The sequence below is a fragment of the Oreochromis aureus genome, linkage group 3 (assembly GCF_013358895.1).
Source record: "Oreochromis aureus strain Israel breed Guangdong linkage group 3, ZZ_aureus, whole genome shotgun sequence".
Taxonomy (NCBI): domain Eukaryota; kingdom Metazoa; phylum Chordata; class Actinopteri; order Cichliformes; family Cichlidae; genus Oreochromis; species Oreochromis aureus.
The window spans coordinates 132,402,992-132,429,332 of record NC_052944.1 but is presented as its reverse complement, the minus strand read 5'-3'; the positions used below and the strand labels follow the sequence as shown (position 1 = coordinate 132,429,332).

The 26,341-nt window shown below is 41.9% G+C and overlaps 1 protein-coding gene and 1 long non-coding RNA gene across 2 annotated transcripts in view; one reads left to right on the top strand and one right to left on the bottom strand.

Annotated features, from left to right (window-relative positions):
• LOC120435347 overlaps positions 1–26,341 on the top strand; it is a 63,688-nt gene that overhangs the window by 18,442 nt on the left and 18,905 nt on the right. The window contains exons 7-8 of the mRNA XM_039604771.1: positions 4,678–4,719; positions 4,834–5,109. Coding sequence (XP_039460705.1) covers positions 4,678–4,719; positions 4,834–5,109 — 318 coding nt within the window. The remainder of the gene's footprint in view (positions 1–4,677; positions 4,720–4,833; positions 5,110–26,341) is intronic.
• On the bottom strand, positions 3,408–4,305 carry LOC120438111. The gene is made up of 3 exons (XR_005611674.1): positions 4,208–4,305; positions 4,045–4,134; positions 3,408–3,966 (listed from the first exon to the last, which is right to left on the bottom strand). It is a non-coding gene; the product is annotated as an uncharacterized LOC120438111 (long non-coding RNA).

Sequence of the window (26,341 nt, the reverse complement as noted above, 5' to 3'; positions counted from 1 at the left end):
AACAACCTCCAGAAATTCTGAAAGACCAATTAGTTGGTAGTAGACTTCAGAAGGATTCAATTCAATTCAGTTCAATTTTATTTATACAGCGCCAAATCACAACAACAGTCGCCTCAAGGCGCTTTATATTGTAAGGTAGAATCTAAAATAATACCTACAGAGAAAAAAAACAACAACAATCATATGACCCCCTATGAGCAAGCACTTTGGCGACAGTGGGAAGGAAAAACTCCCTTTTAACAGGAAGAAACCTCCAGCAGAACCAGGCTCAGGGAGGGGCGGGGCCATCTGCTGTGAGAGAAGGAAGGTTTTGGAATCAATAAAATGACAACAGTGCCCAAATTTATGCACCTGCCTGATTTTGTTTAAACAATTATTGCACACTTTCTGTAAATCCAATAAAGTTAATTTCACTTCTCAAATGTCACTGTGTGTGTCTCCCATGTGATATATTTAACTGACATTTTTTATTGTAAAAACCAACGATTTATACAGGAAAATAATGACTATTAACAAGGTTGCCCAAACTTTTGCATCCCACTGTATATAACTCACTCACTTACTTCACATAATGTCCTCTTTGTTGTATATAATGTTCTCTCTCTTTTTGCACAGTCGAGGAGCATATCAGGTCACATTTCACTGCTTGTTGTACTCTTATAACTATGCACATGACAAATTTCAAACTTTTTTCAAAATTTCACAATTTCAGTCCAGACTCACTTGGATAAAACAGTGATTTCAGTCACAAAGCAGGATCACTTATTACACGTCTCAGATATCTTTCTATATCTTTTGATACTCAGTATTTCAAAACAAAGTTTAACTACAAGTGGTGAGTTTGTGGTGTTTCAGTAGCTGCTCTTTTCTTTTGGCATTAAATGGATGAAGACAAATGAGTGTCATAAATTACATAAAGGAATATTTTTCTGGATATGAAATATGAGTAGAACAAAGCTATTAGTCTAAAACTGCACCTTAGGATGGAGTTCATTCTGCTGATCACAAAAATAAGTGTTCAGACACTTTATAATGTCTGACTGAGAGTTCAATGCTGCAGGATTCATCTTCACTGTTAGACAGTAAATAGTGTTTGACCTTTAACCTAAGCCAACCCGACACTGTAAATTAGTGATGAAAAGACTTTGGTGGAGGCAAATTTTACCTGATAGCTGTAAAGAAACAGAGTGAAGCTTAGTTTGAAAAGCTGGACTGTTAAGCTCTATCACCACATCACTCATCCTATCACAGCTGGGACAGGCTTTGTTAGGTTGACTTTGATAATAGCTGTCATTGCTGTACTGAAATTTGTAAACCTTGCCTTAAACTGCATGTTTAGTATTATTCTGTTCCTCCCCCCGAGGCAATTGGTTATAGTGTTTAACTGCAGGCACATTTTATGAAAAAGGTTCTGGTTTCTTATCTGGTAAGGAATGTACACTTGTATGTGGTGGACCATTACAGGAGTTGAGCCATAAACAGGGTGAGGGGAGATAACCCTTTGTGATCAGGAAGCCACACACACACACACACACACACACACACACACACACACACACTCAGTGCCTTAGTTTTACGACGCACCACAGGGGGGTTTTACAATGGGTGTTTGTGAAACTGTGTGTGACTGTTTTGCACTGAGAATAAAAGGCTGCAGGGGAGGCTGGTTCTTTGGAGTCGTCTGATGTCGAGGGCAGAGGTGCCGCCCTGAGATTCTGAGCAGGCTTCTTTTGCTAGCAAGTAAAAACCGGTTAAGCTGAGTGTCTTGCTTTGTTCAAGGGTGATAAGTCTCTGAACCAGTGAGGCCTGCGAGTGCAGACCTAACAGGCTTCAGCCCATTCTGCAACCCTGCATGGGATAAATGGTTGAGAAAATGGTTGATGATGATTTTTAGCTTTGTAAATGATAACTACAGGTTGTCTGTGAAGGTTCTCAGTCATCAAGGTCATCGTAGTCAAGGAGCTTGCAAAGAAAAGCGTCTGGACTTCTTTAAGTTGAACAGAGGCGGTGGTTTACGACACCAACTGTCTGCCATCTATAATCCAGTTTTGAGTTCCCTTCCCAGACGCCTTAATGCCCACTCACATCCTGGGCCATCTGACCTCAGGAAATCACATGATAAGGTGGGGCCAGGTTTCACAATGAGCTCACCTGAAACCCTGGCTGATTGGGAACCACACCCATTTTCACACCTTGGCTCAGGTGATTAGATGATTATCAGGGGGTCCTTTTGTCCCTCTTTGGGGGGAAACTCCCACTGGGTTTAAATCTGGGAATCTCCACCATTTGACTGAAGCAGCTTCTTGGATGAGAGGTGAAACTTCTTCAACTTAAAGAAGTCCAGCTTTTCTTTGCAAGCTGCTTGATAACTACAGGTTGCGGCTCATTAAAGTGAGCCGCACCCTCATCAACCCCTCAGTGTGGCGACTTGAGTTCAGCCAGTGAGACTCTGCATGTGATAAAGAGGAAGTGATGAAGCTGAAGGCGTCTTGCTGCTGCTCAGACGTCATCCAGACACGATGAAGACTCCATGTGTCTCTCTGCTCCTCGGTGAGTCAAACTCAGAGCTGCTATGCTCATTTATTCATTATTCATTTAATAAAGATCAACTGCAGAAATATCAGCAAGCTCTTTCTGACTCTTACATTTGGAGATGAACTTGGATCCAAATTTTGATTTGATTGACTTTTACACATATTTTCACCTTACATCTACAAACAGTGCGCCCCAGGGTGGCTGTGGTTACAATGTAGCTGCCATCACCAGTGTGTGAATGTGTGGATGACTGGATGTGTAAAGCGCTTTGGGGTCCTTAGGGACTAGAAAAGCGCTATATAAATACAGGCCATTTACCATTTAAACGTTTTTAGTGAGATTTTCTGTGATCGACCAACACAAAGTAGCAAATAATTGGGAGGTGGTACAAAAATCAAACATGTTTTTCAAAATGTAAGCAAATAAAAATCTGAAAAGTCAGACATGCATTTCTATTTGGCACCCTGTACTCAGATACCCCTAAATAAAATCCAGTGATATCAATGGGTTATAAAAAAAATAAAATATCCCAAGCTTTGAACATCTCAAGGAGCACTGTTCAATCCATCATCAAAACAAGGATGCATCTAAAAGCTGCAGAACGGTAGCCCTCGAGGACTAGAGGTGGTGACCCCTGGTGTAGAGTCTACCTTACAATATAAAGCGCCTTGAGGTGGTTGTTTTTGGTGCTGTATAAATAAAATTGAATTGTAATCTTAAAAAGCATCCAAATTCTCCTCGCTGTCCTTCAGGGTGTTGGGAATGATGATGCAGGTGTGATTAGGTGTAATCTAAGTGATAAAACACATTTAATCCTGATGTGACCCGTGGTAGGTACCTATTTAAAATAGGACAGAGCCGTAGGTGCACAGTCAGTTAAAAATAATTTAATTTTTAATACAAAATAAAAGTAACAGTGTAACAGCGGCACTTAAAAACAATTAAAAACTTTACCTTGTTTAAAAACGATAAAACTGTATGATTGCCCGTGAGACAGGACAAGCGCTGCGGGGAACCGTTTAAGAACAAATCAACATAGCACACAGGTTAAAAAGGGACGGCAACTCACACAACCCCCAAATGGGCAAAACACTATAGAAAAAGGCAACTCTTCAGTGCCGTCTTCACTCAGGCCCACCGCTGTGCATGCAAAAGCGGCGAGACAAAAAAAAAAAAAAAGGATTTGTTTTCCCTGCTGCGCCTTTACCGTTCACAACAATATATATATAAAAAGGGGTTAAAATACTAAAAGAATCAATATCTGTGGTGCCTACTGATACAGAAAAAATAAAACAAAATAACAAAACAATCGACAGCCGCAGCAGTCGGGCCGTCGAATTACACCAGTTTAAAACAAATTAAAACACACTGATGTGTCGGGTCCTTTTCCCGCAACCAGAAATCCACCGGGCAAAGCAGCAGCTCGGTACTCTGTGAATAAAAGGCAGGAGATCACTTATGCTGGACAATAAAACACAGGAATATTCCTCAACTTAATTGTTTTGTTACCTGTCCACAAGTTCGTGTCACACCCTAATAACTGTGGGTCAGTGGCGATGAAGTCCACTATACCGTTCTCACGGGAGCAATGTTTCCCACCTACAAGGGTGCACATAACTATAAACCTCTGCCAACAGCCAGAGCTCAAGTGGTACATTTTTGTGTAACCTACCGTTCTAATAGAAGTTTAGGAGAGAACCCACATCAGACTTTCATAGAAAGAAGTTACAAACACCAACTTGGACTGAGCACTTGCAGCTTCAGGTTTGCAGAGAAAATGCCCAATTGCCCACACCTGCGCTTATCAAAGGAGCAAAGACCAGCTCCGCCTACCAGGGGCGGTTCCCAGACTCAGGTCTCACCTGTCACACTGAGCTAACATTCACTTTTTCCTCCAAGTCTCTGGTGTCTAACATCACCTTCAGCACTCCCTTTCTGTCTCAGCTCACACTCACCTCGCTCCTAACTGTTCTAACTTTGTGTGATTTTGTTATTACTGCAGTTCCCCCAGTGTGACTGCCACAAATGTCTGCTTATCTGTTTGGTCATATTCACACACTGAACGAAGCTCCTGACCTGTGTAGGTAAACATGGTGGTGGAGGAGCCTGTGACCTTTAGTGACGTCTGTCCTCCTATTACAGGTGTGTGTGTGCTGCTGCTGTTTGCACCGACTGTTTCTGCAGGTGAGTTGATGAAGTGAAGACAATCAGTGAGACTCCAACAAGAACACAAATACATTTATCTGTGTGTGTGTGTGTGTGTGTGTGTGTGTGTGTGTGTGTGTGTGTGTCCTCCAGTGTCTTTGTCTGTCAGTCCAAACCTTCAGCAGGTCTTCAGTGGATCTTCAGTGGATCTGAGTTGTGTTGATGATGGACAGACAGCTGATGGATGGACAGTGAGGAGGACCAGAGGAGGACTCACTGAGGACTGTGGAGCAGCTGCAGGCTTTGGGAGGGTTCTTGGTTCCTACTGTGTTGTGGATCTTTCTGCTCCCAGTGAAACTTTCTGGTGTGGGGACTCCTCTGGACAGCAGAGTGACAGAGTCTCCTTCAGTGTCCAATCAGACCCTACAGGTGAGATGTTCCAGCTGTGTCTCTGTCTCTGTGTGACTCTGCTCTCATTAACTGTTTGTCTCTGCTGGTCAGATAAAGGTGTCATCCTGGAGATCCCTGCACTTCCTGTGAGGACAGGACGTGATGTCATTCTGCGCTGCAGGCAGAGTAATGGTGCCACAGTCACAGCTTATTTCTTCATTAAAGGGCCTCGACCTAAAGAAACTAAACCAGAGCACATCATCACTAAGGTCCAGCAGTCTGATGAAGGTCTCTACTCGTGTTCTACTGATCAGGGTGCAAAGTCTCCTGAGAGCTTTCTGAGGGTCAGAGGTCAGAACGCTGACATCACTTCCTGTTTTAAAAAAGTGACGTAACATTTTGGCCTGATAATAGACTGACTGAACCTTCTTCATCATCTCTCCTGCAGATCCTCCCACAGTTACTCATCCTCCTCCTCACTCTCCTCCTCCTCCAAGCACCTCCACAAACTTTCCTCCTCCTGTAAAACCTCCTTATACTTGTCCTCCCTCTCTCCTGGTCCCTTTTGTAGCAGTTCTGGTTTCTGGGGTTCTCCTGGTTCTGGGTTTGGTTTTATTCCTCTGCTGGAAACTTAAAGGTATGAAAGTTCTCACTCACCCGATATGAACAGATGTAATCTGATTACTGTGCTGACCTTCTGACCCTACATAAATTAAATGGCTGGGTCACCTCCGTCCAGATCAGTAAGTCTTACTCGTCCAAACATGCAGTCATGGTGGGTTTGAATGTATAACTGAGTGATGCTGCTCAGTGATTCTTCAATTTCCTCTGTGACCTTTCAAAATAAAATGTGTATTTGGGTCACCTCTGACACATAAAGCTATATTATGCCACAGTTTGTTCTTTTAGTGTGGAAGATGTCACAATGTAGTATAAAAAGAATAAATTAGTGACATTACATTTCATCAGCTTTCAGTTCTTTAGGATTTATCATAGAGCAAGGCAGTCGTTCTCTTGCTGATCCAAGAATAAGTATATTATATAAAAAAATGTTTCTTCACAGAATCTATCATATCCAGCACAGAGTACTGTAGTCTGTAATAACATGTTAGTGTCAACAAGCTATATGACTGTCTTGGAAAAGCAAAATACTCTATGAAGCTAATCTTCTCAGTAAGAAACATAAATGCTTAATAATGCTGTAATGTAACAAGTTACTTTTGAACCTAATGTCTCCCAACATTGGCTAACACAACAAGGATCCCAAAGACTAGCCCTAAACACAGATTTCACATATACTGAGGGTCACCGTATTGATGTTCATGTGTTTCCTTCTTCTTTTCAGGAAGTAAAACCCATCTCCTCTTCCTGTGGATGTGACCTATGCTGATGTCACGATCAATCAGAGAGCCAATAGGAGTGGTAGGCTGTCTTTTCCAGCTACATACTTGCTGTAATCTCTAAATCTATGTTAAAAGGAGTGCTTGTACTGCTGAAGGCTGAAAACTACTACCTCTATGAATGTCTGTGAATCTGTGTGTTCTCCAGACAAACAGCCTGCTGATACACGAGCCGCTCTACTCTGATGTTAGGACTCAAACTTCAGGTACAAATGAACAGAAAACAGGTGGTGATGATGATTATTTTCTCTTACATGTTTGTTCTATTATGAGTATTATTATCATCTTTACGATTATACTATTCTGTTATTGTGAATCTTAGTTTCCCCGTAGCTGTGTCTATTTCCACAGTTAGTGTTGTGTAAACTTATAGTGCTGTTTTCCCATGTGTGCTTCCTATATGTTGTATTCTGATTTCCTATTTACTCGATGTTGTATTTTCAGCTAAAGGTGTGCCTAATGTTAAGTCCTGCCCACCTGTCAAGTCTACATTTGTTTTCACAACTTTTGCCTTATGACATCAGTATGTTCATAAGGGACATGTACATACAGTTGGAAAAACACAGGAACATGCAGACTATCCAGTCTTTAAGTCTGACGTCATTAGTCGTGCCTGGATCCAAACTCCACTTCAGGTCCCTAAGTCACATGAACACTGCGGCATCACTGAGAGTTAAAAACTGTCTAAATTCTTTCATTTGTAATAAAATGATCAGCGTTGCTGCTTTAACAGGTGTAACAATTAAGTTTAACATCCACGCATCCATGAAAACAGAATTTATTACATTTAATGGATTTAGAGGTTAGCGGGAAGTTAGCTTGCTAGTTTCCACTGAAACATGACACACCATGTTCTGACTGAGAGATTTCTGAAAACATTAAAACATACAGCTCTGCTTTCACTTCCAACATAGATGAAGACTACGTGATTGCCAGCGACACAGCTATGTTAGCCTAACATAAACACAGTGAAGCTGGAGGATGAACGCTAACTGTTTTCCACTCGATAAAAGTTAACGTGAGGGTTTCTGATGGTTAGGGACAAATGCAATCGCATGACAGGATGCTGTAAACGGACCAAACTTCAGTCAGGAGAACAACTGAGATAATCCATCCACAATACGTGGTCATTAATATACTGCTGCATGGGCTGAGCTGTAGTTACAGCGTAAGGTTTTAAACACTGAGCTTGTCACGGCTGCTGAGGCAAGCCGTGGTGTGCTTGTGGAGTAAAGGACCCAAAATGCAGGCTAAGGCTGTGAAGCGAGCTATCGTGTATTTACAGAGTGGCATAAACAGAAAATGAGGAGCGAAAAGCTACCAAAACCTATACTGGGAAAAATAAGGACAAAACCTGAAAACATGACACACAGGCCGACACATGAGATGAGACGCAGAGAGAAGAGGAGACCACCAACTTAAGCTGAACAAACACTGTGATTTTTTTTCAGTCACGTTATTCAGCTCCTGCTCAAACTGTACAATTGAATCGCAGGGGTTAGAAGTTTTAGGTCACGATGCAGGGCCCGATGCTCTGATGCTACCTGAGTGCTCACGCCAGCGTCCATAACATGAAGCTCATAACACAAAATCTGTCCCTGTCTCTCCCTCTCTGAAGCGCATGTAAAAAAAAAAATCCACACACTGCTTCAGAAACACTGTGCCAAGGTTTCATTCATCTGAACAGAGTCATGTGACCAGTGATGTCCAAATCTTCAGTCAGCACGTCACTGCTTCAGTGCCTGATTAAGTCCAAGGAGCTTGGAAAGAAAAGCTTCTGAAATTTAAGTTTCTTGAAGGTGTTTCATCCAAGAAGCTTCATCCGTTCTGAGAGTAATTGGTAGAGAGTCCCAGATTTAACTCCCATAGGAGTGTTCCTAAGAGGGTCTTGGACCCCTATTGACCCTCTACCTAATCATACCAGCCAAGACTGCAATCACTTGGATGAGTGAGAACCTTCGCAGACATACCTGATTCAGCGGTTTATAAGGGAATTAATCATTCTAAGGATTTGTGCTGTGTTTAGGTGATTTTGTGTGAGAGATGGTGACCAAGTGTCTTACATGATCAGACACATGGAGCCTTGAAGAGAGGACCTCTGCCTGCTCCTATATAAAAACCAGCTCATCAGAAATTCTGCTCCCAGGTCTAAATGTACAATTTTATTTACATATCACCTTCAAGAAAAAGATCACAAAGTGCTTCACACAAAAATCCAAAGGCATAAAACATAAACAGACAAAAGTTAACCAAATCCAATTCTAAAAATATGTTTTAGTTGTTTTTTTTAAAGACACTACTGAGTCCAAAGGTCTTAAGCTCAGTGGGAGATGGTTCCACACTCTGGAAGCCACAGTGGCAAAAGCTCTGTCTCCCTTCATTCTCAGCCTTAAATACTGTAAAATAAGTGGGCCCAAATCACATGACCTCAGGGACCTGCTATGGACATAGGGCTGTAGAAGTTCAATGATGTAGGCAGGCAGGTTTCATGAAGAGCTCTAAAAGTCAGAACCAGAATCTTAAAATGGACTCTGAATTCAATGGGGTGCCAGTGCAGCTGTGTTAGCAACAGTGTCACATGACATGTGAGTACTTCGAAGATTTGGTCAGGCCTGCTGCAGCGTTTTGAACAACCTGCAGAAGGTTTTAAGGAATATTAGGAATAAAAAAGGAAAGTTTGTGTTTGTGCCTGTGTGTGTGTGTGTGTGTATGTGTGTGTGTGTGGTAGGGAAGCTACCTGGAAGATATAAACATGTTAAACACACATACAAGTGTGTGATACTCTAACCCTAAATACATTTACTCTGTGTGTGTGTGTGTGTGTGTGTGTTACAGAGCAGTCACCTGATCCATGTCCTGTGTACTCATCAGAGAGAGCAGGTAACATTTACACACAGGTGTATTTAAATAAAAGCCAGAGGTGAACAGCTGACATCAGTGATGTTTGTCTCTGAACAGGAAGCTGAGGACACACTCGGTCTGATGGACCACCTTGATCCTCCACTCTGCTCCTCTTTCAGTGCCTGCTGAGGCATCATCAGTTATTCCTGAAACTTCATTAGTCAGTGTTGATCATAGAGGGGAAGAGTTGTATTTTTAAAATTAGTTTTGCCGTTTTCATTCTTCTGCAAACATGTGAACGACTTTAAAGGCTCCACATACATGTAATAAAGAAAGGACCTGTGTTTAATAAAAGTTTGTTTAAAAGAATCCCAGATGTGTCTGTGTTTGTTAAATCTATCAGCCTGTATCAGTCAGTCCCTGTGAGGTCCTGATATCTGTCTGTTAAGGGATTTTTGAGGATTTTAGGATTTTTATTATGTTATGCTTAAAAGTACGTTTCATTATCTAAATGTGTTTGCTCTTTTCAGTATTCAGCTTAAACTCTGCAACTCTGTGCAGACTCCTAAATGGGGAAGTTACACAGGAAGCCTGCAGTTCTATTTTCTCTCTTCCTGTATGTGCTCTCTGAATAAAGACTCTTTCTTTTTATTGCACAGTGAGAGTCTCTCTGAGTCTCACCCGTGTACACGTTAAACCTGTCTGAGCGTTTTATTCCGACCTGGGTTGCAATACAGGAAAACTCCTGACATTTCTTGGTCCTTCGAGCCGGATGGGACACAGCACTTTTGTGTGACCCCACAGGAAAGCCTCATCGAGTCCTGCCATCGTGAGAAGCCCGCGCTGAAGTCTGTCGACAGCTCCTGTCCAGGTACAGGATAAAGACCAGAAGCGTGAATTCGGGTTCTGGCCAGCGTTCTTATAAGTGGTCCACGGCGGTGGGGGTCGATGAGGCAGACCTGAGAGACCGGCAGCAACCAGGTGAATATTAACACTCAGACACCTCGCGTAAAATGTTTAGGCTCGCCCAGAGGGGCTGGTAGCATTTTAAAATAAAATAGAGCTCCTCTGGGACTGGCAGCTCCCCCGTAGTGGGTAAAGGTAGCGCGCGTATAAAAGTACTGTTTTGTTTTGTATTGTTTTATTTTTGTTGGTGGAATAAGTTGATTTTACAGCACAATAAGGAGGCTGAACTATTCCACTGTTTTGTTTGCTGTTGGCCACCCAAGTACTGGTGAAAAGAGAGAAACAGGTCGTGTTTCATCACGTAAAGCTGACACCGCTTTCAAGAATAGCTTGAAAGTAGAAGGCCGTGTCAACTACCTCTCTCGATTCTCGTGCCAGAGAAGGTGCCGCAGTTGTGTAGTTGTAAAGTATTAAAATTAAAAGGATTAAAATGGGTAATGAAGCTTCAAAACTCACTGCTGACGAGCAGTGGTTAGAGACAAAATGTCCAGGCGCCGGACAAATTAGTGCATATAGATGGAGAAATCCAAAGAAAACCTAAATGTCCCACGTGGGAGGGAAAATGCATTGACTAAATTATAAGAAACCCTCCAAGCAGAAATAAATACTGAAAAGGAAGCTAAAAAGAAAACAAAGAGTACACAAGAGTTATTTTAAAGCATGGAAAGAGGAATGAAGTGGAATAAACAAAAGGTTAAATTAAGGTTAACTTAAATTAAGCAAAGCTTATCTAGTGATAAGCATGATAATAGGAGATAATAGGAAGGTTAACAACCTGTAAACTGGTATTAACAATGAAACAAAATTGGGAAGACAACCAAGCTGAATGAATAGAATGCGTGAAACCAGAGAATTCACACAAAATATATCAAATAAGAAAGAGAGATGCATAAGGCATATTACGGCTGCGTCATTGTTCAGCCAAGGAAAATGTCTCCAGCTTGGGAAGGTGTGAAGCTGCAGATTCACACAGACCCGTGATGGATACATAATAAAATATAAGCTAATATACTATTGTATATTAGTAGTGAAGTAGTGTATTGTAATATACTGTTGCTGTTATAAAAAAGGAAAAACAATACAATGATAACATTAATAATGACATACTATTAATAGGAAGAGGCACCTCAGTCAGTTATGATGTGAGGTGGAAGATTGTTAAAAGTAGTCTGAGTCAAGCTTAAGGTTTGCTCAAACTCAGTACAATGATATATGAGATGAAGAAAATAAGGAATTAACTACACTAATCAGGTGCATAGAGACACTTGACCTGCTTGTAAACCTGTCATCTTAGATGAGACTTTGTTAAGATGAAGACCTATACTAACAACTAATGAGAAGCTGAATTAAATATGTGGACACTACCAAGCTAATGAGGAGCAGTGACGCGCATGGAGATGCTGGTTTTGCTCACTACAATTGTATAAATAGAGTTTGAATTCATTACTGTGGATGTACAGTGAGTGACCTCTATATATCTAGAAAAGCATGTCTCAAATACTCGTATGAAAGCATATTTTGAGTGATTCTAACTGTGTAAATGCTGTGAGTAGTAGGTTTTGAGTGATTGGGTGTGATTTGTACAAAAATAATAAAACATAAGTAATAATAACACTACAAAGGTTCATAGTAGAGTGAGCGAACAAGTGGCAGTTCGAGAGAAAAGGCGATGTGTGTGATGATGCCTGATGTCTGAAAGAGCTCAATTTAAAAGTGTGTGTGAAATAAAGGTGTATCGTTTTTAGATCAAGATTTAGTAGAATTAAAGAGGTTTTATAGACTATGAATACAAAGAGAAACAAAAGAGTTCGATTAGTCTGCAGAAACAGGAAATATGTGTGCCTGTGGAGTGTCAAGACAGCCCACAAAGAGAAACAGAACTCTATGAATAGACTCTATGAATAGAATGAATAGACAACACATACTCAAATTGTTATATGTGATATGATGCATGAATTAAACCTTATGGCAATAAACACTTGCAATGAAGAAAGCAGCTTACACTCAATTAACATGAACGCAAAGCCTTGATGCCATAGGCAATTTGTTTTTGTTTTTGTTTGTTTGTTTTGTAAGTTTGGAAAACAAATTTGTGATCATACTTGTGGATCACAGTGACATATAATGATTAGGCACATGATTTAACAATGACGAGTTTTAGAGCTGTGAGCTTTAAGCAATGCAAAGTTTGTCCTAACTTAAAAGTTTGAAATATGTAAGATGTATGAATTCTTTGAGAAATAGGAATTGCCTAAAATGCCTTAAGTCAAAATGTAGTGTTGCATCTACAAAGAAGAAAGCGGAAGAAGCATTCAGTAACTTGAAGCTGGTTTCAGTGATGTTTTTGTAGACGGTTCAGCGTCTAAGAATAGCCTAGGACGAAACTGTGTAGGCTATGCAGTAACCACAGCAGATAGAGTTGTAGAAGCGAAACCGCTGACATCCTCACACACGCAGGCCAAGATATAAATATATACACTGACAGACAGTATGTTTTTTCAACACTTTGAGATCTTCTAAAGACAGTGTTGGAAGTGTTTATATTGCCAAAACAGTTCAGAGGTCACTGAAGGCAATAACTTGGCAGACCAAAGCCGCAAAAGCAGCAGCACAACAAACTATAGACACATTAATGTCTGACTCCTCAATGCAAATACCACTTGATGTGCTTATAAACGAACAGAAAGCTGCACCAACTACAGAACAAAAGAGGTGGTTAGAAGGTGGAGCACAGCCAGAAAATGATTTGATGACCTGTAATAGCAAACCAATACTACCAAAGTCCCTACACATACCAGCAGCATTATTGTCAACAGGAGGGGGGGGTAGGAGTGGTAGATAAAATTTCGGAAATATGTCGGAACATGCATGATTTGCCAAAAACATAATGCACATAATGCACACCACCTCATCCTTTTCATACAATCCACATGGGATTTATTGAGCTAAATGAAAGCCAAGGCTCAGAATACGCTCTAGTGATCATAGACGTGATCTCAAAATGGCCAGAAATCTATCCAGTAAAAAAGCAGACGCCATCTCAGTAGCAAAATGTTTGTGCAACCATTTTATTTCAATATATGGCATCCCCACTCTGATAAGATCAGACAATGGGACACATTTTGTTAATGAAGTAATCAGTAAGGTCTCTGAAGCACTAGGAAATAAAACAGAGACTGAGAAAATGCATGGAAGAAACAGGGAGACCATGGCCTGAGTGTATAGGCCTGGTAAAAACGTGGATGGGACTGACACAAAGTTCTCAGAAACTCACAACTTGACATTACTTGAAAATAAAGAGATTGTTCTAAACAACTCTCCAGTATCTTGCAGGTTGAAACCAGGTGATTGGATCCTGATCAAAGTACTCCAAAGGAAAAATTGGAGTTCACCAAGGTGGGAAGGTCCTTATCAAGTGCTACTCACCACACCTACTGCCTGCAAAATAGCAGAAAGACTGTCTTGGATCCATCAAAGCCACTGCAAAAAAGTGAGTGACAACCTAAATGTTTAGACGCCGACACCCCTAACTCCTGTATGGTGATCTATTGGTGGAGGGAGGGCTGATCGGGTATACCCCGCCTTCTTCTTCTTGCCAGTAGTCTACTCATCAGAGGTCACAGGTGTGTCTGGTCATCATGAAGACACTCGTCCTCCTAGTGGCTAATGTTGCACTCCTGGTGAGTTTCTTAACACTCACCCGAAAGAAAGAAGATGAACAACGCATGGTATCGATATATACATGATAGCACACCCAGAAAAGACTGCTATGTTTGCTCCTATATGCCCCCAACGACACAGTACGCCACCTTGTATGCGAAGGGAATGGACATAATTCAACCAAAGTGTGCCGCAAGCTACGCCAGCCGTGGGCATCAATTCCAAGGAATCGTGGTCAACCATGAGGAACCTCTCCAGATAGGACTGCGAAATGGCACATGTGACGAATGGTTCTGGGTTGACCTGAAAGTGAAGCACAGAAGTAAGGCTAAATCATTCCCAGTCTTTCTTGGAAACAATGGGAATTTGAGCCACAGCCTATGCTACCGCCAAGAGAACGGATCCACGCCAATGGGAAACACCACCACCAACTGCAAAGTAGTACAGACACACGCTCCTGGAGGGCCCGTGAAGAGCAGCAACATCTCAAATGGCACCTTCTGGGTGTAAGGGATTGCCTGGGATATCCTTCCTGGGAACTGGACAGGTCAGTGCGCTCCCATTTTCATATCTGACCACACTTTCAAGATAACCATGGACGCCACGTCAACATCAACGTCGACAACAAGGAAAAGACGAAGCACCCCAGACCTCAAGCAGCATGATTCCATATGGGGTTCCGATGTCCCAGAGGAATTTAAACTTTGGACTGAAAGACAGAAGGTTCTGAATGCTTCATGTAAATTCAACGACGAACAGGATCAGGAAATTGACGCCTGTGCATTGCAGTAATGCAACACAGGGTAGCATTGGACATAATTCTCGCCGAGAAAGGAGAATTCTCTTTAGCAACACATGTTGCACATGCATTCCAGATAATGTGCACTCACCGAACATGACTGATGCTCTGAAAACACTCAGACAACTTCGGGATGCACAACAACGAGACTATGCCGCAAACACAGAAGACTGGCTTACGTGGCTTTTAAGCGGCTCTTGGAAGTCCCTGCTGATTAAAGGACTTGTTTTTGTTGGTGTTATAATACTGTTATTATGTCTTTTCACTTCAGGTGTGTCATACCTTGTTTGAAGAACATGGTATCAAAAATGGTAACTGCTTCAATTCATGCTTACATCACCCTATCACAGAATGAAGAAGACGAGATAGACACTTGGATATAACATACTCACAAAACCCACTATTTTATGATGTCTTGGCTAACAATTTTTACAAGTGGCCATAGACTGAGCTGCTATGTACATATATAGAAGGAAAGATCAAACAACAGGAGGGAATGTTAAGGGACTTTTTAGGATTTTAGGATTTTTATTATGTTATGCTTAAAAGTACGTTTCATTATCTAAATGTGTTTGCTCTTTTCAGTATTCAGCTTAAACTCTGCAACTCTGTGCAGACTCCTAAATGGGGAAGTTACACAGGAAGCCTGCAGTTCTATTTTCTCTCTTCCTGTATGTGCACTCTGAATAAAGACTCTTTCTTTTTATTGCACAGTGAGAGTCTCTCTGAGTCTCCCCGTGTACACGTTAAACCTGTCTGAGCGTTTTATTCCGACCCGGGTTGCAATACAGGAAAACTCCTGACACTGTCTGAGACAAGCTGAGTCCTGTAGGTCTGGGTGATTTGATAATCGAGCTGCTGGTTGGTACTTTGCTGTCCCACTCACAATCATCAGCTGATGCTTTTACCAGTGTAAGTTTCGTATGTTTAATGAAGCAATGCATGAATTTACATTGATACTGTGAATATTTTCAGACTCACAGATCCACATCATGTCACAGTTTGGTGTCAGAGGGACTTGCTCTTGGATGAGTCCTCACTTTATAGTTAGATTTTTATTTTTAGCCCGGGCCCTACAGAAATATCAGACCATAGCTGCTTCTTGCTTCTGCCTCCCTGGGCCTCAGATCCTTTACTTCTGTGATGAAGCATATGTGTAAGTCAACAAGGAGATCTGTAATCACTGCTTGATTTTAAATTATTTTTTAAACCACTACCACTTTCTCACACTGCCAATTGATTGATTGATTGAAGCCTTTAATTGTCACTTGCAGTTGCCTGTAGCTCAATTGGACCTCTTCAGACCGTACATACAATACACAAACATCACAGTGGGGAAATAGGTCAGAACAGGCAGCATAAAGAAAACAATGAAATGTATAACACAGAAGGACAGTCGAGGAGGAAAAAGAAATTCTGCTAATCCTGACCCCTAAAAGGGGAAAAAACACGTACATTTGGCCAACATGTTTTAATGTTTTTTGTTATTAAACATTTGCACATAAATAAGTGACATAATATTCAGTACTTACTTTTAACAGTTTTCTCTTCGCCGCCCGCCTCAGCCGTCTGCCGTTTGTTTCGGCAAAATTATCCACATCCACCGCTGTGCTATGAATTCTGGGATATGTTGGGCCACGGAGGATACACCGACCCATCCTTCAAATTCGAGAAATAAAGAATGAATTTGAGGCTGCATTTGGCAGCCTTGGAATTGGGACAGCGTCGTCGCGTGGCTGTGACGTAATTGGCCTTAAAATGCGGCCTTCAAGGCTGCAGACCCTGAATTGGGATACAGTTAATAGCTGTGTCCCAAAACGTCGGCTGCACCCTCCGGAGGCCGCATTTGAAGGCCGATTACGCCACAGCCAGGCGATTTAAGGCTGTCCCAATTGTCGTCTCCTTCAAATGCGCCCGACAAATGCGTCCCTCTGTTCGGTGGTGTCGAGCCAAACGGACTTTAACGTGTGTTTGAACGAGCTGACGGTTCACTCGTTAAGCTGAAAGAAAGATGCTTTAATCACAGGAGTCACACATGTGTCCACTGGACCATCTGGAACTCTTCTTGTTTAGCACTGGTAATAACACAAACACTAAATCCTCCTTCTCTTGTGCTGTTTTGTAGCAGTGTGTACACCTGAGACTGTCACCTGTCTGTCTGTCCTGCACTCTCTCTCTGTTTCTTTCTCTCTGATTGTGGAATAAAAGTATGAACATGTATTTATAAGTTACACTTGTGTTTGAATCCTGCAGCTTATCACACATTTGATTTCCATGTGTGACGACTGCAAGTGTCCAGAGTGAGGACAGACTGAGGGACCCACTGCTGCACATCATCTGTGAGGCTTTGCACCCCTGATGATCCACCAGGACAAACTCAGCAGTGTGTGAGGAAGAGGAGGAGGAAGAGCCAGCAGCAGCTGACAGATGGAGAGAATAGACAGACTGTTCCCTGTTTGTGAAGGACTGCTAGGAAAGTTTAACATAACTAATTGTCTGTCCTGAATCAGTCTTATTAGGTAATGTTCAAATAATGTTATCATCCCAGTGTTTTCAGTGTGGGAGAAAGTACTCAGGGCCTTCAAGTTACACACTATGAAAGGCAGCAACAAGTTTAATATTCAGAAACCTAAAGTATGTATCAGCAGCAGAATGGAGCTAAAATAAATGTTTGTTTCAGTTCTATGAAGCTTTGAGTATTTTGGATTAGTAGCACTGCTGTGTTTGTTGCATCATATTGCTGTAATTGTTTATATGCTTTATATATTCTGAGGTAAGTTGATCTATAGTGTTACATCATATTCTGTAAGGATGTTATGTGTTTGTATACTTTCTGCCCAGTTTGACCCATTTAGCAGAAGTCCGCCTGTTTAAGGCTCTGATATCTATTCTGTGTGACTTAAAGCAGTTATGACATGGTCTGATTTTCTCACCCAATAAAGGAATATTTAATATATCAGTCCGATCTTCATTCTATCAGAAACAGTTATCACAGCTCATACATTTGCTTTTTACACATATATGTAAGCACTGAGCCAAATTTAGTAATGCCAACATATTAAACGAACAATGTTTGTCTCTTATATATAATACATCTGTATATACACTGTCAGAGATACTTGTCTTTGAGTGAAGATTTAAGGTGGTAGGAAATATAAATAACTGCAACTTGAATCTGTACTGACGCTCAGTATTTGACACAGAGTTCATGTTCACTGCTGAAATAACTAATAATAATTAATGTAATAACTATAATATTGTCCATATTATATTTACATTACCAAAGTGAGATGACTTTAGTCTCATAACCAAAATTAGCTAATTGTTCTTTACTAGCTAATCTTAAAATGACTGTTCAGTACAGAAATGCAGCCCAACTATCATGTTTCACAGTCCTGTGGTCTCAGCCTCAGATACTTATGAAATCACACAAAGCTCTTGTAGGAACAAATGAACAAAATATGTTCTCCTTCATTTCTGTCAAACAATGCTGGATGAAACTTTTCCAGCAGTTAGTATCATGGTTGCTAGGCAACATGAGCTGCGCGACGCAAGCTGGACTGTTCAATTTCACAAGCCTCTTCCGGCCTTCTCGGTTTTCGAGGACCTTTAAGGCTGCAGACCCTGAATTGAGAGCCATTGACTCAGATATTAGTTCATAACCTCACACTGATGTTTTCATGTTGGCTCCCTGATCCCACTCACAGTCTGCTCCCACTGTTGAAACAGGAAGTAGAAGAACCCCGAGAGCTGAAACCAAACAAAGCCACCTGTCCTCAGATCAGCAGCAAACCACAGAATAAGAAGGAGGAGGAGGAGTACAGATGCATAACAATACTGCAGGGGTGAGAGAGAGGAAGTTCTTAAAGAGGTTACACAGAGTAAAACATCAGTGGAAACATGACTGTGAGTGGACCACACCCTCCACCACAGACCTCCACACTACGTAGCAGAAGTGTGTCAGCCAGGTCAGTGTCCCCCCAGGAGCCCTGAGACACTGCAGAGTTACTTCCTCTATGTGATCAAACGTGAGACGGTACAAAGATCAGGTTTGTTTATGACACACTGATCACACAGCTGTGACATGAACACACATCATCCTGACTCTGAGCTCCGTCTCAGCGACACACCTGTGACCTCTGACCTCTCAGGCTGTTACTGAACCTTTCTGCCACAATCATTACCACTTAATGTGTGTGGGGTTGTCATAGCAACTCCCCTGTTACCAGGCACTACCAGCTAATGAAGAAGCCTAAAAACTGGTCATCTCCAAATTCATGGGCTGCATCCTCCTGAGGACCCGGCCTTCGCGGTCTACGTGGGGCGGGTCCTCAGAAGCTCGGGTAGGCCGGAAGTAAACGGCTGTGGATTTGGACGGTCTAGCCTTCAGATTAGTGTCACCGCTGTGTTGGTGGAGTTTAATAAACTCGGCCGTCTGCTCCTTGCTATCTAAAATATAACACTAGTGTAAGTTCTCGACCGTCTCACACTTCTGTTTAATCAGTTTTCTGTTTGACATTTATTCAGCTGTGTGAAAACCAAGGAGGAACCCACCCAGGGGATTAATAAAGTTTTATTTTATCTAATCTAATAACTTTAATCTCAGCCAAACCGATTTACTCAGGAACAAATAAAACACTGAAACAAAGCCAAACAATAACATTTTTAGGTTGTCTAAGTGACTAATATATCATGTTTAACCTGAGTAGCAAAAGTCCGCGGTGTTCTGAAAATTATGTGCCGTTCTCGGCGGCTTCAGTGACCCTCGAGCTCCCGGCTAGCTATCGAGCTGGTGGGTAACATACGTCTCCGAAAACGTCGAAGCACTTTTGCAAATATACGATGTCTTGATAAACCGAGCAGATATTTGATGTTTACACAGCTACATTCTCCCCAGAAAATATGTTAAAAGTTTATTTTGTGACCCACAAAGATTAATAGCAGTAATTTAAAAACTTACTAGCAGCTGCCATTGCCGGAAACTGGAGTTTGTCAGGCCCACGCTATGAATTCTGGGATATGGTGGGCTACGAAGGACACACCTGACCCATCCTTCAAATTCGGGGAAAAGGAGGATGCATTTGTCGGCTGCATTCGGAGGAGTCTACAAATTTGGACAGCCTTTGGCGCGTTGTTGCTGTGACGTAATCGGTCTACAAATGCAGCCTTGTTACGCCCCTAGTCTAGGCGTGTAGAGACGCACATAAGGTTGGAGGAGAGAGAGACACGCACCGCCCTGATTCCCAAGCCAAACATCCAAAACCAGTTGTGAGTAAAAAAAAGTGATTTTATTGAAGGTAATGAAGCATAGCTCCAGGGTGAATCCAGGCCAAAATAATAAACAAAACCAACGAAGTCCCACCAGAGAAAACTAACTAAACCCTAGGAAAGAAACAAAACAAACAAAAGACAATACTAACCTCGCTCCCTAACCCGGAAAACAGGAGAAAACGGTTCCCAAAGAAAAGGCAGCTCACCCTTCCACTTCAGTCTATGGGTGCCTAAGCACTAAGTTAACACACGGAGAGCGGCTCTCACAGAACACACTCACACAAACACACAGCAAAAGTATAGGCTGGAAACCAGGGCCAGGACCGCGTCGGCTGTCAAACTGCTTGCTCGCTCGCTTCTCTCTCTCTCTCTCTTCCCGGCGGGAGCTGTCAGAACGGCGGTCACGTGTTCCACGGTCCAATCAGCTGCTCACTACTCTTCATTAGGGAGGGACCTGCAAAGAGTCTTAAGCACAGTAAAGAGACAGAACAAAACAGCCCACACAGAGATCTTATGGCCACAGCCGTAACAAGCCTCAGGAGGATGCAGCCCATGAATTTGGACACGACCACTGAGTAAGTCACGGTTAATCACATGCTGTGCACTCTGCTCTGTGATTGTCTCAGGCCTGCTGATAACACACTCACACACTTCCTGTGTACAGAGTTGCTGTTGTCAGCACTGATGTCAGTCCCTGCTCCTCTCACACTGTAACTACAGACAGTCAGTGTCTCAGTGTCAGTTATTATTGCTGTTGTTAAGGCTCTCAGGTGTGTCCTCAGTAATCACTGCTGGATCATCAGGTTTGAATGTCTCACAGATGTTTATTACACATGTTTGTGACCTCACAATCACAGAGCGATGCTGCAGCGCGCCCTGCTGACACAGACTCCTCCCTCGCTGTCTCAGAGGTCAAAGGTCAGCCTGCTACTGAGTGTCTGCATGTTTATGGACTTTCTATCACAAGCCCGGGTCTCAGGGTGGACACTGGTTTCTGATTGGACGATGTTGAAACCAGCTTCCTCCAGCCGAGATACAAAAATCAATATTCTAACAATCGTTTTAAAGCAGTGACGTGTGGATTCATCCCTCTGTGGTCTTCAGCTGCAGGACTCTGACCCTGGAAGACAGAGCTGGTTACTCCTTTTTCACTCACTCAGAGGGGCGGTGCTTTTTCTGGCGGTAACAAAACTGTGGAATTTGTCAGTGTTTACATTAGATCGCTGCACTGCCAGTGTTTAACCAGACCTCTTCTGACTGACCTTTGACCTCTGACATGTTGATTTGAGCCTTATTAAATGATGTCTTTTATTTAGTGTTTCCATTCTACAGGGTGGGCCATTTATATGGATACAGCATAATAAAATGGGAATGGTTGGTGATATCAAAGTCCTGTTTGTGGCACATTAGTATATGTGAGGGGCAAACTCCTCAAGATGGGTGGTGACCATGGTGGCCATTTAGAAGTCGGCCATCTTGGATACAACTTTTGTTTTTTCAATAGGAAGAGGGCCATGTGACACATCAAACTTATTGGTAATGTCACAAGAAAAACATGGTGTGCTTGGTTTCAACAATATCTCTGATCACAGATGGATCACAGTCTTACTGATGATCTCTGACAGCACCACCCATTACTCTGTGACCTCACAGCTTCCTGGTTCTGACCAATGTGACTGAGCAGACCAATCAGAGGCCGTCAGCGCATGAACCCTGAGAGGACTCGTTAAAGCTGAAACATTCACTCGGATATGAGTTCATAACCTCACACTGATGTTTTCATGTTGACTACTTGATCCCACTCACAGTCTGCTCCCACTGTGGAAACAGGAAGTAGAAGAACTCCCAGAGCTGTCCTCTGATCAGCAGGAAACCACAGGAGAACAAGAAAGAGGAGTGCAGATGCATAAAAATACTGCAGGGGTGAGAAAGAGGAAGTTCTTAAAGACGTTACACAGAGTCAAAATCAGCTCTGTGAGCAGAGATCAGCTTCATGGGTGGAGACACTCTGAGGTCTCTGAGCGTGCTCATGGGTGGAGATCACACCTCTGCTTCCTGATGCTTTGACCTTGTTATAGGAGGACTGATGTGTGTGTGTGTGTGTGTGTGTGTGCGTGTGTGTGTGTGGAAGGGTATTAACAACTTCGTAGGTACCAAAAATTGGTAGTTTACTATACTTGTGGGGACAGACAGCCCTCATGGGGACAAAATCCCGGTCCCCATGAGTTTGGAGGCATTTTTGAGGCTCAAAATGTGGTCTTAGTGTCAGGGTCACAATTAGGCTATGGTTAGGTTTAGGCATTCATTTATGATTTAAGAAAATAAGAACAACCCCAGGTTTCTCTTCAGCACTGTAGCCAGGCTGACAAACAGTCAGAGCTCTATTGAGCCAACCATCCCTTTAACGTTAACTAGTAATGACTTCATGAACTTCTTCACAAATGAAATTTTAATCATTAGAGAAAAAAATTATCAATAATCATCCCACAGATGTAATATTATCTACTGCTACTGACGTCCTAGGTGAGACGAGCAGTTCAAGGACTCCAGATGTTCACCACTGGAAACTCCAGCAGAGGCAGTGAGGAAGCTGAGGCCTCCTGTGGACTCACAGTCAGCTCCGTGTGTGTCTGTTTGTGTTATTTTCCTGTCAGGAGTGCTTATAAATAAAGTTATTTTTATATGTGTGAGGAGAATATTACTGGCACCTTAGTGGGAGGGGGGTATGTCTAAAATATTAGAATATGTCTAAAAAGAATTAAATAAATTTGATTGTGCATCTATAAAAGTAATTCCTGTTTGTATAAATTCACACTGAAAACCAAACTGCACACCACGGTTGATAAACAGGATTAATATGATGTCTGAAGGTTCTCAGTCGTCCAGGTCATCGTAGTCTAAGGAGCATGGAAAGGAAAGGCATCTTTAAGTTGCTGACCCCGTAAGCACTTTGCAGCTGAGTTGAGGGCTCGTGGAAATAAGGTCAGGAGGTGTCCAGTGTGAGTTCATGACATTCCATTTGGGAAATCTGACAGACACATTAGTACAACTCAGAGTGCAACTCCTGTATACTAAACATGAGAAATGTAATGTGTAGTGCTTCTTTTTTTATTTTTCCTTTTTATTTTTTTTAAAATGAGAATCCAGGGCTCATATTCCTCATGCTTATATGGTTTTCTTTTATTCAAAAACAGGTTAGTTTAGCGATCGTGTTACTGTGTCCTTGACCTTTTTAAGGGTTTGAGGAGTTGGTTCCCTGGTCCAGATATTTGGGATGGTTCAAATGCCGAGTCTCTATATGGAAACAACAGGATATTCTCCACCTTATTTCTTAAATGTGTATAAATGGGATCGAATGATGTCCGATAAAAGTAATAAACATGAATGTAAATCAGTTTTTTTTGTTTTTGTTTTTGGACTTTGCAGACTCATTTACCCACTCCAGTGAAAGTTATAAAAAAAAAATTCATGGCTTTAATGAGATTATGAACAAAATGCATTACACTTTGTTTTTTGCTACATTAGCAACTTTTCCAACTCTGATTCTCTGCAGGACCCACGTGGACATCAGTTCAGACGGCACACGCAACGTCGCACAGTGCTGGTGGCCTTTCAGTAAATATAAGAAGATGGTTAAGGCGAGAGATTACTATTCTGTCATTTACATCGGTACAAACGGAGGACTAAATGCCAAAAAAGAGAGAAGTTTTTTAAAAAATGACGCTTTAAAACAGTTCGAGTATCTTTGTGTTTATGGGGAGAAGGGAATAACTGCGGCCGAGGCTCTGAAAAGAGACGGTCGCTTCACCGATGACCTGGGCTACTTTGAGGTGGTTAACATCGACGACGAACGTAACACTGAGTGCACAGACATAACTGATCATCTGGAAAATAAGAAATTCCAGATATGTTTTCCACAGGGAGCAGATACGGAAATAAAAGATTAGTAATGGGATTTCCGGCTCTTTCGGCTCCGAACCGGCTCTTCAGGTTGTTTTGTTGCTTTAATTAATGTAATATTAACAAAAGTAATTACTAATGTAAAGTAATTACTAATGTAAAAAAAAGTGGTTTTTTTTATTTATGTTTATATATAAATATATGCAGTGGCCCATAGAGACAAAGCACGTACAAACTCCAAAACACATTTCTAGCGTTAACTGAACTTCCAAAACAGAGCAACCTAGATCACTTAAATTACACAATTGAAAGCATATGTGTATTGTTTGTGTATTTATACACAAGCACTCATATATATTAAAATAATTAAACAAAAATGTTCATGTACCTGTTACTACCACACACCAAATCCGGTCGTTGGTACTTGCTGGCTTGTGTAGCCTCTAGGTAACAAAAGCTCAACCCTGGGCTTAGCATCCTGGAGCACTTACGTGTTTTGGAGTTTTTACGTGTTTTGAAGTCTGTACGTGCTTTGTCTGTAGTTATTCATAGCAGTTTAAATACGGGGAGTCACTTTTGGGCCCAGCAGATAAAACAGAGCCAATATTTCCTTCTTTATTTAAGTGACGTGTGTCACAGATGTGACCTAGTAAAGTGTAGCTGAACATTAGTAACGTTATTAACACTCTCAGCTCGTCCTTGTTCCAGACCTGAAGATCCTCTTCTTTCATTCAGCAGCAGCTTCAGGTCTCTGATGGTCCAGGCTTGTTGTTGGGAAACAGCCCTGCTGGGATGATGGTGTCCTCACAGAAACAGTCAGTGATGCTGTTGATCTCCATCACAGAGCACGTCCCAGTCTGCAGTCTCAGTCCTGCAGGGCCTCGCTGGCTTCCTGACTCCACCCAGTCAACAACAGGAAGTGTTTGCAGGAACAAAGTGAGGCTGTGGTCAAACAGGAGTTTTTATCTCCTGGCTCTGACTCTCACTGCGGCCCCGCTGCTGTGTCAACATGTGTTTGTGCTAAACAATGATGGAAAGTGTTATAAATGACTTGTTGGCCTCTGATCTGTCACAAACAGCTGAAACGTGTCTCTCATGAGTCACATGAAGGTTTCTGACAGAAAGGACAAAAAAGTAGCTGCAGTCAGTTTGTGTCATTTTATATTTATTCATCTGGGAGAAAAATCTGAGGGACATTAAAATGTGTTTTTCAACAGAGACAAGAACATAAATATAACGTCACAGGTAAATGAACATATTTCAAGTAAACAGCTGGACTGATCAGGTCCAAACACAGAGTGATCAACAAACAGCTGTCATATCTTTATATATAAGCTCTTTATAAATCCTGTTCACTGCAGTCTGTTTACTAATAATGTCAAACTGTTAGAAACACAGAAACATCAGAATCGTCTTTGTTGACATAAACCTGTCTGGGATCCTTTGTTGTTCTTTTGATGCAGAGTTACATTATAAATATAAAGAGTTATTTCAGAGTCTCATCAGTTTTCCTGCATGTCTTTATTGAACACATCAGCAGGGCTGAAGCTCTCATGTTAAACACACACTGATCTATGGACACGTTCATGTGTTTCTAACAGCATCATAACCAGGCTGTTATCAGCTGCACTAACATGATGTCACACACACTGAATGTAACAGTGACAGTTTACATCATCACACAATCAGCTGTGATTGTTTCACTGTCATCAAACTAGTCAACAGGAAGTAGAATCAATAGAAACCAATCATTTACTGACAGCATGTCTGATTGAAATAAGTGCAGATTATGTATAAAGTATAACTGCACACAGTAACTGTGTTACAATAAGGACTTAACAGCGCCCTCTGCTGGAGTGTTTCAGTACTGCGTTAACTAGAATACACCACCTCCTCCTCCTCCTCACACCACCTGCTACAGCTCTACTCTTCTATGACTACAGTCATCCACAGCACTGATGTGAGGTCACATGGTTCATATGTAAGGAGCACAGAGACGTCCTAGCAGCTGACCTCAGGTCAGTTTAATGACTGTGAGCAGCAGCTGTGTTATTGTCACTGTGACAGGGAGACACTCTCAGACACAGCGCTCATGTCAGCTTGTTCTCATGCAGGAGGATCAGGAGCTCCATGTTTGTCTTTCTGTTTGAATCATGATGTGTTTGTGCCATCAGAGTCTGTCATGAGTACTCAGGGTTTCACAGCAGCTCTTCTGGATGCTGACGAGGACTCCAACCTCATGTTTCACCTCTCTGAGCTTCTGATGTCTGTGAACACTCGTGTTTCTTCTCTGGGCTCATCTGGACAGAAACACCTTTCTGTGTTTGGCTCCAGCCTCATTCTGACTGACAGGAAGTGTGTTATCCATGAGCTTCTTTGTTTCCTGCTGTGTTTCCTGTCTGTGGACAAACACGAGTGTTTCAGCTGAGGACTT